This window comes from Plectropomus leopardus, chromosome 2, assembly GCF_026936395.1.
Source record: "Plectropomus leopardus strain MGB_pleo_1.0 chromosome 2, ASM2693639v1, whole genome shotgun sequence".
In the NCBI taxonomy this organism is placed as follows: domain Eukaryota; kingdom Metazoa; phylum Chordata; class Actinopteri; order Perciformes; family Serranidae; genus Plectropomus; species Plectropomus leopardus.
Window position 1 is genome coordinate 8722761 of NC_142177.1, and position 13701 is coordinate 8736461.

Consider the following 13701-nt stretch of genomic DNA (forward strand, 5'->3'; position numbering starts at 1 on the left):
CTTGAAAAATATCGATATTTGAAACCATTTTTGATACCATGTGGAAAATTTGACTTTAGGGGCATACATTTTAAAACTTTATTAACAGGTAAATATAACAAGGACATAACATGACAATGACTTTCTTGGTTAGTAGCAGAGTACTGCTGAATGACTGTGGTACGCACGAATAATAACATTAAATAGTCTTCTTGCGTTAGTGCACAGGTTGAAAAGCCTCTGAGAGTGTCAGATATGCAAAACGCGTTTCAAAAGTGCAAGTAAAAACAACAAAAAGTATCATGCCACAAAAGCCTCTAAGCAACTGTAGCGACTAAAACGAGTGACGACACCACAGCACTGTGAGCGAGTGAGAGGAGGCGGGGATATGTGGGAACTGTGCAACAACCAAATAATAAATAAAAAAGTGCAGCTCCACTAATGGCCACTTGAGGCTGCTATAAGAGACAATCAATCCCCACAGACCCGCATGTTAAAATGCCAAACTCTGCAGCAGAAATAAACAAATTTACAGCCTGATAGAAAAACGGATGCCCCCCCCTCGTAAAATATATTATAATTATGGCCGAGCAACTCTTTCTGAGAAAAGAGAGAGTGACAAAGTAGTATCAATGGTGTCAACACTGAGAAAAATGCGTATTTAAACATTTTTAAATATTCTGAATTAATATTTTATTGATTTTTTTTACAAAACTACAATCTACATTTACGTCTTGACCAATCATCTTACACTTACGTCACTCATGGATCCGAGGAGGTAAAATAGTCCCTCTACACAGAACTGTGGGCATTCCTAGTCCTTGTGCTCTGGAGCCAACAGTAAGGGGGGTCGCTGTGTCCTTTATCTGAATCAAACAGCATATTCATTTTTGATTATCTCTTAAACTCTCTTTGTTTTGTTTTGATCACAATCACAATCTAACGCTCTGACTTTATCTTTCTTTTAGAACTGTCAATTTTTAATGTTAATAAAGGACTTCTGACCCTAGTTCCTTTGATTATAATGCATAAAAAGGGCCTGAGTTGCTGTAGTGGAATTGGGCAGTATCCTGCAAAGCTGTCATCAATTTGTCTGAGTTTTGAGACATCAATCTCTGAGATTACTACCTTCACCACAAAATAATAGAGGTGGATAAAGTTTTGTTTGTGGTGCTGGCATCACTGATTCCATTGTATTGTTGTTGAGGCAGACAATTCAGAGACGGATAAAGACGAGATCTGGGCAAATGAAACCACAAATATCTGCACGGCTGTCTATCACTTAAGGAGAAAATATGTTTTTAGTATTCTGCATGAACTGACCCTTTGAACAATTTTCTCAGGCCATTTGTCATTCTCTACGTTAATTTTCTTTCACAACTCCGTTCTTTGCGATTTTGGCCTTGTACTTGTTGCAGCTTACCCACAATGCTGAAACATCACCTAACAGGCGTGTGTGTCTTAATATTGGAGATATGGAATGGAACAGTAATAGAATATCACTGTGTGACAGCAGATTGCAAGACTGTGTGTGTGTGTGTGTGTGTGTGTGTGTGTGTGGAGAGATATTGCTGCAGATGGATAATAAAGCAATCTGTTTCTGGATCTTGTAATTTAAAGCGCTCCTCATCCCCAGCCCTCCCTCCGCAGCTCATCTCCAATCTCATCTCCACCAAAATTAGATTGGAGAAACGGGGTACGCCTGCCTTCCCCGTTTGTGTGTGTGCACGTGCGTGTGGATATGCATCGGTATATGCACGCCCGCGCTTGTGTTGGTGTCTGTTGGAAGGCGTTTTCTTTCGTTCTTTCTTCCTCTATCTCTCGTACACAAGGCAAACTTTCTCCCCATTATCATACTTAACATTATCACTCCCACGTTCTGCTTTATTTGGCTTCTATTCGACCAATCCCGATGTGCAGCCGTATATCCAGCTGTCTAAAATGACTTATCGATTCTTGCTCTCCCATTTCTTCTTCCGGTCCCTCCTCAATTTGTTCACCTGTTACTCTGGGGTGTCTTTGCAGGATAGAGGGATAAGTCATTTCACTGTGTTGTGGGACACGGGGTGTGCACAGAATTAAGAGAGAAAGCAGCCTGTTTGAGGAGAAAACCATCTCTCTTCATGCTGTGGATGATTTAAATGGATGCTGTGTGTGACAGCAAGTCAAAATGAAGATGGATGCTTTAAGTGAAGGAGATAATGAGACATTTGCTGATATCTAAAAAAAAAAATAAAAAAATGAATGTCTGTATTAACCAGCTCTAACAGTGACTTTCTTTAAAAAAAAATTACAGGTCTGGTTTTCATCTATAATGTTAAAGAAACAGTTTTAGAAATGTCTATGTTCTTTTCTTATGAGCCAGCGATGAGAAGATTGATTTATATTTTATGCCTCTGTGTTGAGTATGAAATCAGGAGGTATTTAGCCTAGCTTAGCATACAGACTAGAAGCAGGGAGAAACAATTTACCTCACTAGCTCGCTGCGAATCTGACGAGTACTTCACTAGTTTTGCAATACACTATAATAGTATTGTTAGAATGAACAGTAAAAGCTAGTAGCGGCTAACTAAAGTAACTGCTTTTCAGTAAAGTAAAAAAGAAAAAGTGCCTGGGGACACTTAACAGGCAATACAGGAGAAAAAAGTTGACTGTTTTGTCCTCCTTTGTCACTACTTTGTTGCTTTTTCTTAAAGGTTACATTGTGAATTTATCCTTCCATCACAGACTATAGTCCTGGCTTTCTGCGTCTTAAAGTTATATTGCCTGAAACTAATAAAGATTGCGGCACAAGGCTGAACAGAACGGACGTCACCACATGTCTTTTGTCAAGTGTGTTTGTCTTAGCAACAGACACTATGGGGGTGGGACTTGAAGTCAGTCGAATGTTCATTAAGGAGTAGCTATAGCCTCTACAAATGTCACAAACTGTCATTTTCACATTTCTACTCATATATGAGCTTTACAATCAAGCCTAAAAAAAGCAAATATGAACACTTCCCAAATTTGGAACAATTTCTTTTAAACCACCCAGACTACACAAGCTAGACCTTTTCAACCATTCAATAAAACTGATCATTTATCTCTCAATACTTTTTCCTCATTCCAACTCTTCACTGAAGTCACATCCTGCTCATATTAAGTGAAATAATTCAAGATGGCATATGTTGCATCTGCATTTCCAGCTGGACTGTTTTACAAGCATTTCTTTGCGATTAATTGTGACATACTTGTTATAACTCAGAAACCTAGAGAGGATTTTCATCCAGCATGTGTTGTGTGTGCATGTGTATATGTTCTCATTTATGAATTTTGGCTCTGGAGGACAGAAGTGGCAGGGTTCAACCTTTTGTCAGACTCCATCTGCAACACTATTCAATTTTACATCAAAATACAGAACTTTTCTCAAATAAAGAAAAGAATAAATGGAAACCTGTAAAAGAAAAGGTGTTTTCGTACCTTGGCTTGTGTCAAATATGTTGACATTCTTGGTAAACTTGGAGCTCTGGTGTCCGCCTCCCTGCCGTAGTCCTCCAAGGAGACACAACCTCCCGGTTGTGTCCCATATCACACCCCCGTACGAACGTTTACAAGGCATGGGGGGTAGCGTCGTCCAAGAACGCGTCTCTGTGTCATACACCTCAAAGGCCTTCACCGGCCGCTTACACTGCCGACCGCCTAAAGCATCATATGAAAATGACATTAATAATCATAATTGTAAAGATGCTTGTGCATATTAACATTTTGAGAAAAAATGTACGTTGTTAACCCTTTAAAACCTGTATTGACAATATTTTATAATGATATATTTAAAATTATGTGCATAACATTTTTTTTTTTTTAATTTTCATTACTTTTTGGGGGTCATTTTCTTCCTTGTCGTTTACTGTATTTTCAGGTAATTTTCTAATTTCTTGCTAATTTGTTGGGCCATGTACAGTTGCTTCTTCTCGTGTTTTTTTAAAGAAATCAAACCAATTTGCTCAGGTTTCAAAGGGTTAAAATACTGTAGTACAAACACACCCACCTGCCACGTAGAGCTTGTTGGCCAGCAGATGTGTGTTGGCATCATAGCGTGGAGTCGGCATGGGAGGAAGTAGCGCCCACACGTCTTTTCGAAGGTCATACTGCTGCAGGATGCTACGTGGGAGCAGGTCAGCACCCATTCCCCCCACAGCCAGGGCCCGGCCATCTACACACACACACACACACACACACACACACACACACACACACACACACGTATGCACACACGCACGCACGCACGCACACACCCACGCAGAGTTAGAGTTTTCATCTGAGTGCTTTCATGTATTAATAATGTATCAAATGCAGGGATTCTATGGAAGTATAGTGTGTGAAATATTGGGTACATAACAACCTTAACAAAAATGCTGCTAAAATGAGTCAAACAATAACAACCTGCTCTACAATGATAAGCTTGTGAAAGACCAATCCCAGCAGATGGAAACACCTCATTGGCACTTTATTTTATGAAGTGCTAAAAATCTGCAAAGCCAGAGAGCTGGCTGAGAAGTTTGTGACGAGGCAGGAGACTGTGGCAGACATGGGAAGGACAGGGAGTACAGCAGCAGAATAATAAAATGCAAGAGTCCACGTCTGGCACTTTGGCATGACACCTCTAGCATAAGAATGGAAGTGGGTGAGAGTGTTGACACGGGGGAAAATACAGAGCAGCATTAACCATCAGAAAAGAAAAGAAGCTGCAGGGAAACAGCATGTATTTTTTTTAAAAAAAAAAAAACTTCATTGATTTTTCCAAGTTTTCTTCATAAATTATACTTATTTACTTCAAATTCTTACTTCAATGTATCTACATTACATAAGGAAGGAAAAAACTTTCCCACATACTTTATATTCATTTTGGGGATTAGAAAAGCTCATTATCTGAAGTCCATTATCTAAGATCTGGAAAATAACGATTCTAAAAATGTCAATAAGTACTGCGTTATTTAGTCAAATCGGCGAATGACTATCCATTCAGATATACCATATTTGTTTTAATTTGGCTCTATCGATCATTCTGTCAGACTATTTGTCTCATTTTCAGCTGCTGCGGATAAGTTTGGGGATAAATCTGCGATCAAAGACCTGAGGATTGAAGACTGTGCGGGGAGATGGAAAGAGCCGCCCGTACACAACCAATAAGTCTCTGTATTTACAGCATCTATCTGTGTTCCAGCAGACACTGACAGATGCACCGCTGGACTGAACACAAACCCATCCAAGGCTGGAGAGACACTCTGTGAAAAGACTGTTTATTTATATAGACCACTGCACCAATCCCGAAATGTGAGAATAAATGTGAGTGTCAGAGCCCAAAAATTGCTCTTTGACATCAGATAGGAAAACTTACCTGAGACTTTTTGGTTACAGTTCAGGTGTATTAAACTGTTGTTTCGAGTGCTGTTCATAAAGTGTGTTTAAAAATAACGTGAAGTTCTCTGTGGAGTACAGTTACTCTGATCATCATATCTACACTTAACACAGGCAATGGCACATAAAGTGACTAGTTACATAAATAAAAGTTATTATTAATTCAAAAGGGGTACTTGAGTGATTTAGTGTTGCACTTCAATAAAGCTGGGTGACTCACAAGCGACAGGTTTAGGAAAGAGTGGTAAAATCCAAAGCAGCAGAGTTAAATATAACCTTGACAGGCTAATTTTTCAAACGTTGGAAAGCTCCCTCACAAGCTACAGGACACATTCACAGACTGAGTAATACTCCTCATGATGAAGTACTGTACACTGGACTTCATGTGTAAAATTGGTGGAGTGCCCCTTTAAATTAAAACATTATTCTGTGTCATTATCTCCACGAGACATAAGGGGGCGAGAGAGGATCATGTGTTTGGTCGTGTGTATAAGTGTCTTTCCCTGTCTGTCTGCAGCTAATCTTACAAACTACTTGACCAATCAGCCTAATATTTTGTTGCACATTTATGACTGTATGTTCAAGGGCCTCTTGTGGTTGCAGTGATTCACAATTGTTGAAATATCTGTTTTATTGACTATTTTATTCTGTCAGTGACTGTGGACTCCTCACTTTGCCAAAGTTTTCCAAAAAATCTTTATCTAGGCAGTTTCAGGCCACATTTGGTCTTTATCATAGCTCAAAAACTGAAACAGATTAATTCCATACTTGATATGATCAACTTAAGTTAGGGACATTACCAGATGAATAAATGGAGCCTAAAAGAAATGTGTCAAAAGCCAAGCAGTAAAACCTAAAAATAAAAGCCCAGTCCCTTTTACTAGCCCGGTGTGGATACACATTTTTACAGATAAATGCCTGCTTCAATCAGAAGCCTGCTCAGGTTACCATTGAGTTCATGTTTATAGAATTTCCTTGGATGTATAATATGTGGTTATGGTTAGGAAAAGTTCTGGCATGAAATATCGACTTTTGGTGGCACATTTAAAGCTGAAAATGCTGCCGATGTCTTGCTAAATACATGCTGTATTGATGACAATCGCCATTAGAAATAACATCAATGCCTTGATAAATAAAACACTCAGTTTTAGCGGCACAAACCCTGCTCGAAATGCTGCTGATGTCTTGCAAAAAAACTTGTGTAGGACATTGGTTCTAAGTGCACATACATAGTCATACACACACATTTATAAGCGCAGTCCCCTCCAGCAAACAGTGGTTCCTGCGTGCATGTGAAACTGGGAATGGTTAAATAATATTTTTAATGAAATGGTATTGGACCTATTTCCTTATTTTAAATGCTCCTCTGAGTTCTGTCTGGAGCTGGAGATAAATAATAGTTTCGGGTGTTTTTTAAACTGAAACAGATTGCTTTCCAGTAATTTTACAGTTCACAATTTATAGTTCCTGATTTTGAGGGAAGTTCTTTTAAACCGTTGAGAAATTAAATCCAAACAGCTTATTGTTTTTAACTAACCACGCCTTTTTGGTCTCATTATTGGCGGCTTTTCACCCACCAGTGTACCAGTGAAACTAGAGGCTTATACATTAAAGTATTAGTGTTTAAGTAGGACACAGCTTATAAATTCTGGGTCAGCTGTAGGAACACTTTCTTTCAAAGTGTTACTACTTATGTGACGGAGTCCTTACCTTTCACAGTGATGGATACACCCATCAAAGCCTCCCGCAGAGCGCTCCTCTTTCTCCACCTCCCTTCCTCTGTGTTATACATTTCCACCACCTTCAGGGGAGTCTGGTCCTCTCCCACTCCTCCCACCACCAGGATTTGTTTGCCCAGCACTGCCACAGCTGCCCCCGCACGAGGGGTGGGCATGGCAGGCAAGCTCATCCACCGATCCCCCTGCAGACATGCAGAACAGCTTCATTCAGGCAAAGCAGTTCAGAGAAACCCAAAAACGATGACCGTCAGGTCATCTGTCAGAATATCTGGTTATGTTTCATAATTACATCTTCATTGTTACATCTATACTGTAAATCTGACAAGTTGCTCTTACTTAAAATAATCTTGGAAACTGATTGCCTTGAAAAAGGAAAGTAAATATAATTACAAATCTTAATCTATGTTTACTTTAGCTTTATCTACTTAATTTTATGAAGTTATTGCAACTTAAAAATGACAAGTGGACTTAACTTTTTAATAGTTAAAAAGTTAATATAGTTAATATTAGCAAGTAGGTCAAATCCCCCTCTTCACATGTAACACACTTAATAAATGGAATACAGGAGAGAACAGACGCTAAAAAAGAAAACAACTTGTACAAGTTTTAAAGCATCAGTATGTCAGGCAACATATTGACATTAGTTGGAGCACAGCCACAAAAGTTGTCTTTGTGTGAGAGGCTGAAGATGTTAACTTGGTTTTCTTTTTCTAATCTGGTGCACCTCCTCAGTGCTGCGATTTGCTTTATTCATAGAGCTATTTTATTTCCAATTTAAATGTATTTATTGGAGACGGGAGGTTTAATTTTTTTATGTTAAATTGGAAATTTAAATGTAGCTACCATATAGACAGTACTTTATTATTCATTTGCCAAGAAAATTACATTAATTATATAGAGTTTCCAGCTCTTTTTCCCCTTCTCAGTGTATTCAGAGCTTTGGGGAAATATAAGATTTATTTTGTTACACTTGAGCGTATGTTTGAATGTGTTAGTTCAGACTTGTTTGTTTGTTATAACTATGAAAAAATAGAAAGTGTTGCTTTTTTGCAAAAATTTGTTACTAAATTATTGTTGCTCTGACATCACTAGTTACAGGAAGCTACTATGTCAGTCATGTACTTTCTATTCTGAGACAGGAAACAATGAAACATCAGAGACAGTGTCCATGTTGTCTTGTACCTCTGGAGAGTAGAGCTCCAGGGCCGGGCAGGGCCTCCCCGCAGCGTCGCAGCCCCCCAGCATGTACATCTGCCCCCCCACCTCAGACAGAGTGTGGTAAACGCGGCCGCTGGGCAGCCGTGCCAGGCTCTGCCAGTGAAACTCGTGGGCTGAAGGTACCGCCATGGCCTCAGCCACCCAGGGGAGACTCACCACGGCAGGCCGGGATGAGGGAGGAGGAGGGCCAGAGTCAGGGGAGTTTTGGCGGTGGATTGATCAGGGAGAGCAGAGAAGATGGAGGTGTGGGAGAGCTGGGAGACTGGAGTCAAGGCTCCCTGGGTGAGGGGGAGGTTCTTTGTTGGAGAGGTGAAGCAGAGGTGAGCAGTAGGAGTGTCAGATCAGTTAAAGGCCAGGCTGAACTCTCCACTCGTGGAAATGGTCCGCCGCCTCCTGCAGGGCCCTGGAGAAGATTTAGCAGTTCAGATCAGGGCATGAAAAATGAACACATTTTTAAGAGCGTCGGCAAGTGTATGCATTTTCTGATTTGAGATACAAGGGCGGACGTTTACTGTAGCTTACAAGATGTTTACACTTGGCAGCATCTGCAGTAAAGCAAAGTTCAGGATATTTTTAAGTATGAGAAACTGTGGTGCATAGCACCCAAGTGCATTCAATACAATCTAATAACAATAAGAGAAGCTAGCTCGCTAGCCTATCCCACGGTCCTTAAGCCTCACTCCCACAAGAGACTACTTCGCTGACTGGATAGTTCTGAAGACAGATATTCAGCTTAGCCGTAGCTACCAAAATTTAGCCAGCACAAACCTCAACAACGGGGGTCTGGCTGGTGGCAGCATGAGTCTAACCTATGTAGGGATAGCAACAGATGATATGAAGGAGAGTTCAATGCTGGTGTTGATGCTGGCTAAATTCCAGTTGCTACAGGGTGTTAATCGAAGGTCCGTGCCCCCATAATTGAGAGACATTTAGCAGCAGAAATTATTATTATATTGTGCATTTAACTACATTTAGAGTTGATATCATAGTAACATCATAGTAAAGCAAAACACTAAAGCATTACACCCACTACCTACACTACCATGTCATGCACTTAATGTATTGGTTTCATTCATTCTGTTGCCTAAAGTTTCCAAAGTTCTAAAGTAGCTGAAATAATCTTTCGCTTACATTTCCAACATCCTTTATCAAAGGTTCTGTTTGTAAGATTTAGTGGGATTTAGTGGCGTCTAGTGGTGAGGATTTCAGATTTCAATCAGTTAAAACATACATTAGAATTCCCTCAGTGATCATTTTTTAGGAAACTGTCCAGAACATCTCTTCCTCTCCAAAACCACTGGACCAGGTAGTTAAAATAGGTTAAAAAAAATCCCTGAAAACACTATATAAAGCAGTTTTACATAAAAAAAAAAAAAAAAGAAGTAAAAATAAAAAGAAAAAAGTTTTCCGATGCTGTTTGTCGCAAAACTATGGTGGACGATGTGAAAATGCAAAAACATGGATGGCACTATCGAGAGCCAGTGTTCGATTTGTCCATTCTGGGCTACTGTAGAACCATGGTGGTCCAACATGGCAGACTCCATGGACGAGGACCCGTTCCTGAATATAATAGGTCATTTTAAGGTAACAAAAACAACAACTCTTATTTTCCGGTGGTTATAACCGAGGTAAATGATACTTACTGCATTATGTTCCATTTTCACTTGTTACGTCACCGAAAGTTTGTTGTTTTTTTTGGTCAAAAAATTTTAAGTGTCATTTAATCCAGCCTCGGCGCTACTAAAAAGTCTTATGTTCTTCTATTTAAAGAATAAGTGCTCAGTGAACATTTTGGATAATCTTGTCATACAGTTTAATGTATGAGGACTTCAGCGGTATGGTGATCACTGATTACAAGTTACGCTTCACCCACCTTTCCCTTTAACTCTACATCACTTTGCCTGTGTGTAACTAAATCAAAACATCCTCTTCTTCCATGCTCTGCTCACATGAGTAGCAGCTGTAGACTAGTGGAACCGAACTGACACGCTGTCTCTCATATTTAAGTTTCCTTCCTCGTCGCTGTGATGTCGGGAGCCGCTGTTGTTTTTTTCCTGTGTCATCCCTCAGGATCTTTCTTTTTCCTGCGTGTAACCCACTTCTCCTGCCTACGTACGGTTTCCAGCGAGGAACAGGAGGAGGAGGATGTCACTGATGTGGGAAGAAGCATCCAGAATAAACCCACGAAGCACTGCAAACCAAATTCTGACTACATCACAGGCTCCATCACCTTAAATGCACCCTGTATCACAACCTCATGTGTCATACAGAGGGGGGATAACACTACTCATTACCGCCAAAGTCAGGTGTGTTTGGAAGAGGTCACAGGAGGAGATTTAAGTGAAAATGAGGCTGCCGTTAAATCACCAAGCTGTGATTTAACACAGTCTCTCAGCAGTTTATCCTTTAAAGCTTGAAATCTCTTTTTAACACATGCACCCACCTCCTCCCGTCCCCTTTTTTTCTCCCCCTTTTGTCCGTCTCCCTCAGTTTTACGGCCACGCTTTATCTACCTGTCACACCTTTGATCATCTCACAGACAGAGGAATAAAGGACAGAGGGTGAATATAAAGAGAGGACCGTCCTTCAAAATAAAATCTCCCCCATTTTAGTGTGCGGGTAGGTTGCCATAGCAACAGTTGGGCTTTTCCCAAGAGGCACAGCTTTTGTTTTTTTTTATTCCTTGTGCACATGATTGCTTATCGCTTGGTTTGCTGTTAATAACGGCTGATGAAAAAGGATGAAAAACAAATAAAAGCGGTTGCCTTCTTATAGGCTGACCGTGGCGGGCGCATGCTTGCTAACGAGGCAGGGTAGATCACTCCCGCCCCAGCTCACAGAGTGCATTAATTGCAATCTGTAACCGATTTGGTTCGCCACATCTTTTTTTTTTTTTAATTAACTGCTCGAACAGCTTGAGATCAACAGTAAGCCCACCAGCATCATCTGAAGTCATTTACAATCAGCATGCCTCCAACTTGAAACTTTTAATTAGGTTGCATAGTTGCTCTCCCTCAGCTCCCCCCGTGCAGGGACCGTCTCTAAATGTAAAGCCACACAACGCTTCATTCATTAACTGAAGCATAATGAAGTGCATGTTCATTTCGTGTCATGTCTTATCATCCATTAGTGGCTTATCAACCTTCCTTCCAAGTCTGAAAGACAATAAGCATCATTTATGGTAAACAGGTTGTGGTGTAGGAGGAACATGTGAACTCAGTCTGGTGGTTGTTCTGCTCATGGACTTCAGACACATCAATATGCAAATAGTGAGATTGCAAAAGCTAACCTGAAGCCAAGGCACAAATCCAGCCACTAATAACATTTGATACAACAAATTGGAATATTTGATATGACAAAACTGGATCCAACCATACTGCATGAGAGTTAATCCCTTATTAATCAGACCTAGAAGGAAGAAATCCAGCATTACTTTTCCCCAGGAAAGACTCACATCAGATATTCATTATTCTTGTTGTTTTCACATGGATCATGAGTGATATTTTCCAAATAAATATTCTTTACTTAGAATGTAATTGAATAAATTAAATTGATGAAATTAGAAGGTGAACCTGCTGATAAGGTTCCATTTCATATCCTTCAAAATGGCCTGACTGGATGGATTTCAGTCATGTGCTTACATGGATCCTTATATTCAGCTAATAATGAATAAATAATAGCCCAATTAGAATAAAAATACCTCATGTAAACACCTCGACCAGAGGAAATTTGGCCCAAACGGAGGGAGTTTTCAATCGGATTGAGAGGTGTTCAGGAAAACATTAACACCTTATAACCATATTAATGTTTAATCTGATCATTTCTCCCTTTTTAGAATTATATTATTTCTGCACATTTGCCCCATGTGGGCATAACATTCTGTGACATAGGGGACGCCAGTAACAACATGCCAAAACAGCTGTTTCTTAGCACCTCCCTCTTCTGACTTTGACAAAGGATTGTTTATAAATTCAAAAATATTTACAATTTTCTATTATTTCAGGTAGCAGTAGCCTGCATACTAGCCACACTAGTCAGTTGTAATGTTTTCCAACAGTCTACATGTGAGGTGTTGAGGGGACATCTGTAATTTGTAGTATGTTACTTACTATTGAATTAAAATGTAAATTGTGTATTAAAATGTAAAATTCAAATGACGTAACCACTTTATCTTCTTAAGTATTGAATGAATTAATATTCTCAGTAAGTTTGGTAAAAACTCCTAGAACTGTTGCACATATAGATTTTTAATTTTTGAAGCTGGAACATTTAATCGGACACTTTTGGAATATATATTCTGTTTATTTATAGCACCACACTGTTGGAGCACAGAGCGTACTCTGGGCAGAGATGGAGCAGCAGAACGTCAGGCACATTGAAAGTAAAACTATCATAAAATCATTTATTTTGCCAGGTCTAAAAGTTTGCATTCACTAAAAGCAACTGCTCCTCTCATCCATCCATCTGATCTGATCAGCTCTGACGGATCAATTATCCATCCCGCTAGCTCCAAATTGCTGCTGAGAAAAAAACAAACTCATGGAGAGCTCTGCCTGCACTGTGTTCATGAACCTGCAAAAACCTCAATATTAAGACAGGGGACACAGAATTAGACACATGAATTTAAAATGTGTGGCATGAAATGTATACCACACATACAGTCTTAACGTCCTTGTAAACTGCTCGGTTGGAATCTCTATTTAGAATGATTTCAATCAGACTAAAAAAATATTGTCCATGTAACAGCAACTATTGTTTAGCTGTGGGAGCCAATCAGAGCCAGGTCTAGTTTCCTGATGCATCACTGTGGTTGGAAAACACTGCAAATAAAAGGCTTTGGGGAATTTTGGAAAGGTCTGGGAGGGCACTACTGCCAACAAAATTCCCCCCCAAAACTGCTGTTTGCACTTTTGTTTGCGATAAGAGGTGGTCTGTGTATCTGATGCCAAAACAACTGCCAACATTGCACTGCTCCTGTGCCTGACCTGCATTAACATGTTTGCTTCAGCTTGTTTTCACAGGATAATCTGCAAGTGAAAAATCCTGCAAATGGGCAAAAACTGTATTTATGGACATCATGGTTAGAGAACACCCTGAGGTTTAAAAAATATGCACGCAGAGGACCTGACTTCTGCTTTCACCACCACATTATAGCTTGTAACAGCAGCAGTCTTTAAACTGCTATATGGTTTGAATCAAAGAAGTTCTTTCCCTCAGTCACCTTTAATCCTTCTTTCAAGTCTGTCTTACGGGTTGGGCTGTGATTTGGGACAAGGCTTCAATAACCTACACAAGGTATTTTTAGTGCAGTAACCTATTTTTCATTATTTAGAGGTCAGATGAAATGCCTGTTGTGCTTTATTCTAGT

At 39.8% G+C, this 13701-nt stretch overlaps 1 protein-coding gene across 2 annotated transcripts in view; it reads right to left on the minus strand.

Moving 5' to 3' along the window:
- The window catches only part of klhdc8a (kelch domain containing 8A), a 39916-nt gene that overhangs the window by 10549 nt on the left and 15666 nt on the right, over nucleotides 1–13701 (minus strand). For both annotated transcript variants that reach the window (XM_042506593.2, XM_088084021.1), the window contains 4 exons: nucleotides 8298–8736; nucleotides 7087–7297; nucleotides 4007–4171; nucleotides 3439–3657 (listed from right to left, as the gene is read on the minus strand). In XM_042506593.2, coding sequence (XP_042362527.1) covers nucleotides 3439–3657; nucleotides 4007–4171; nucleotides 7087–7297; nucleotides 8298–8462 — 760 coding nt within the window. In that variant the 5' untranslated portion in view covers nucleotides 8463–8736. The remainder of the gene's footprint in view (nucleotides 1–3438; nucleotides 3658–4006; nucleotides 4172–7086; nucleotides 7298–8297; nucleotides 8737–13701) is intronic.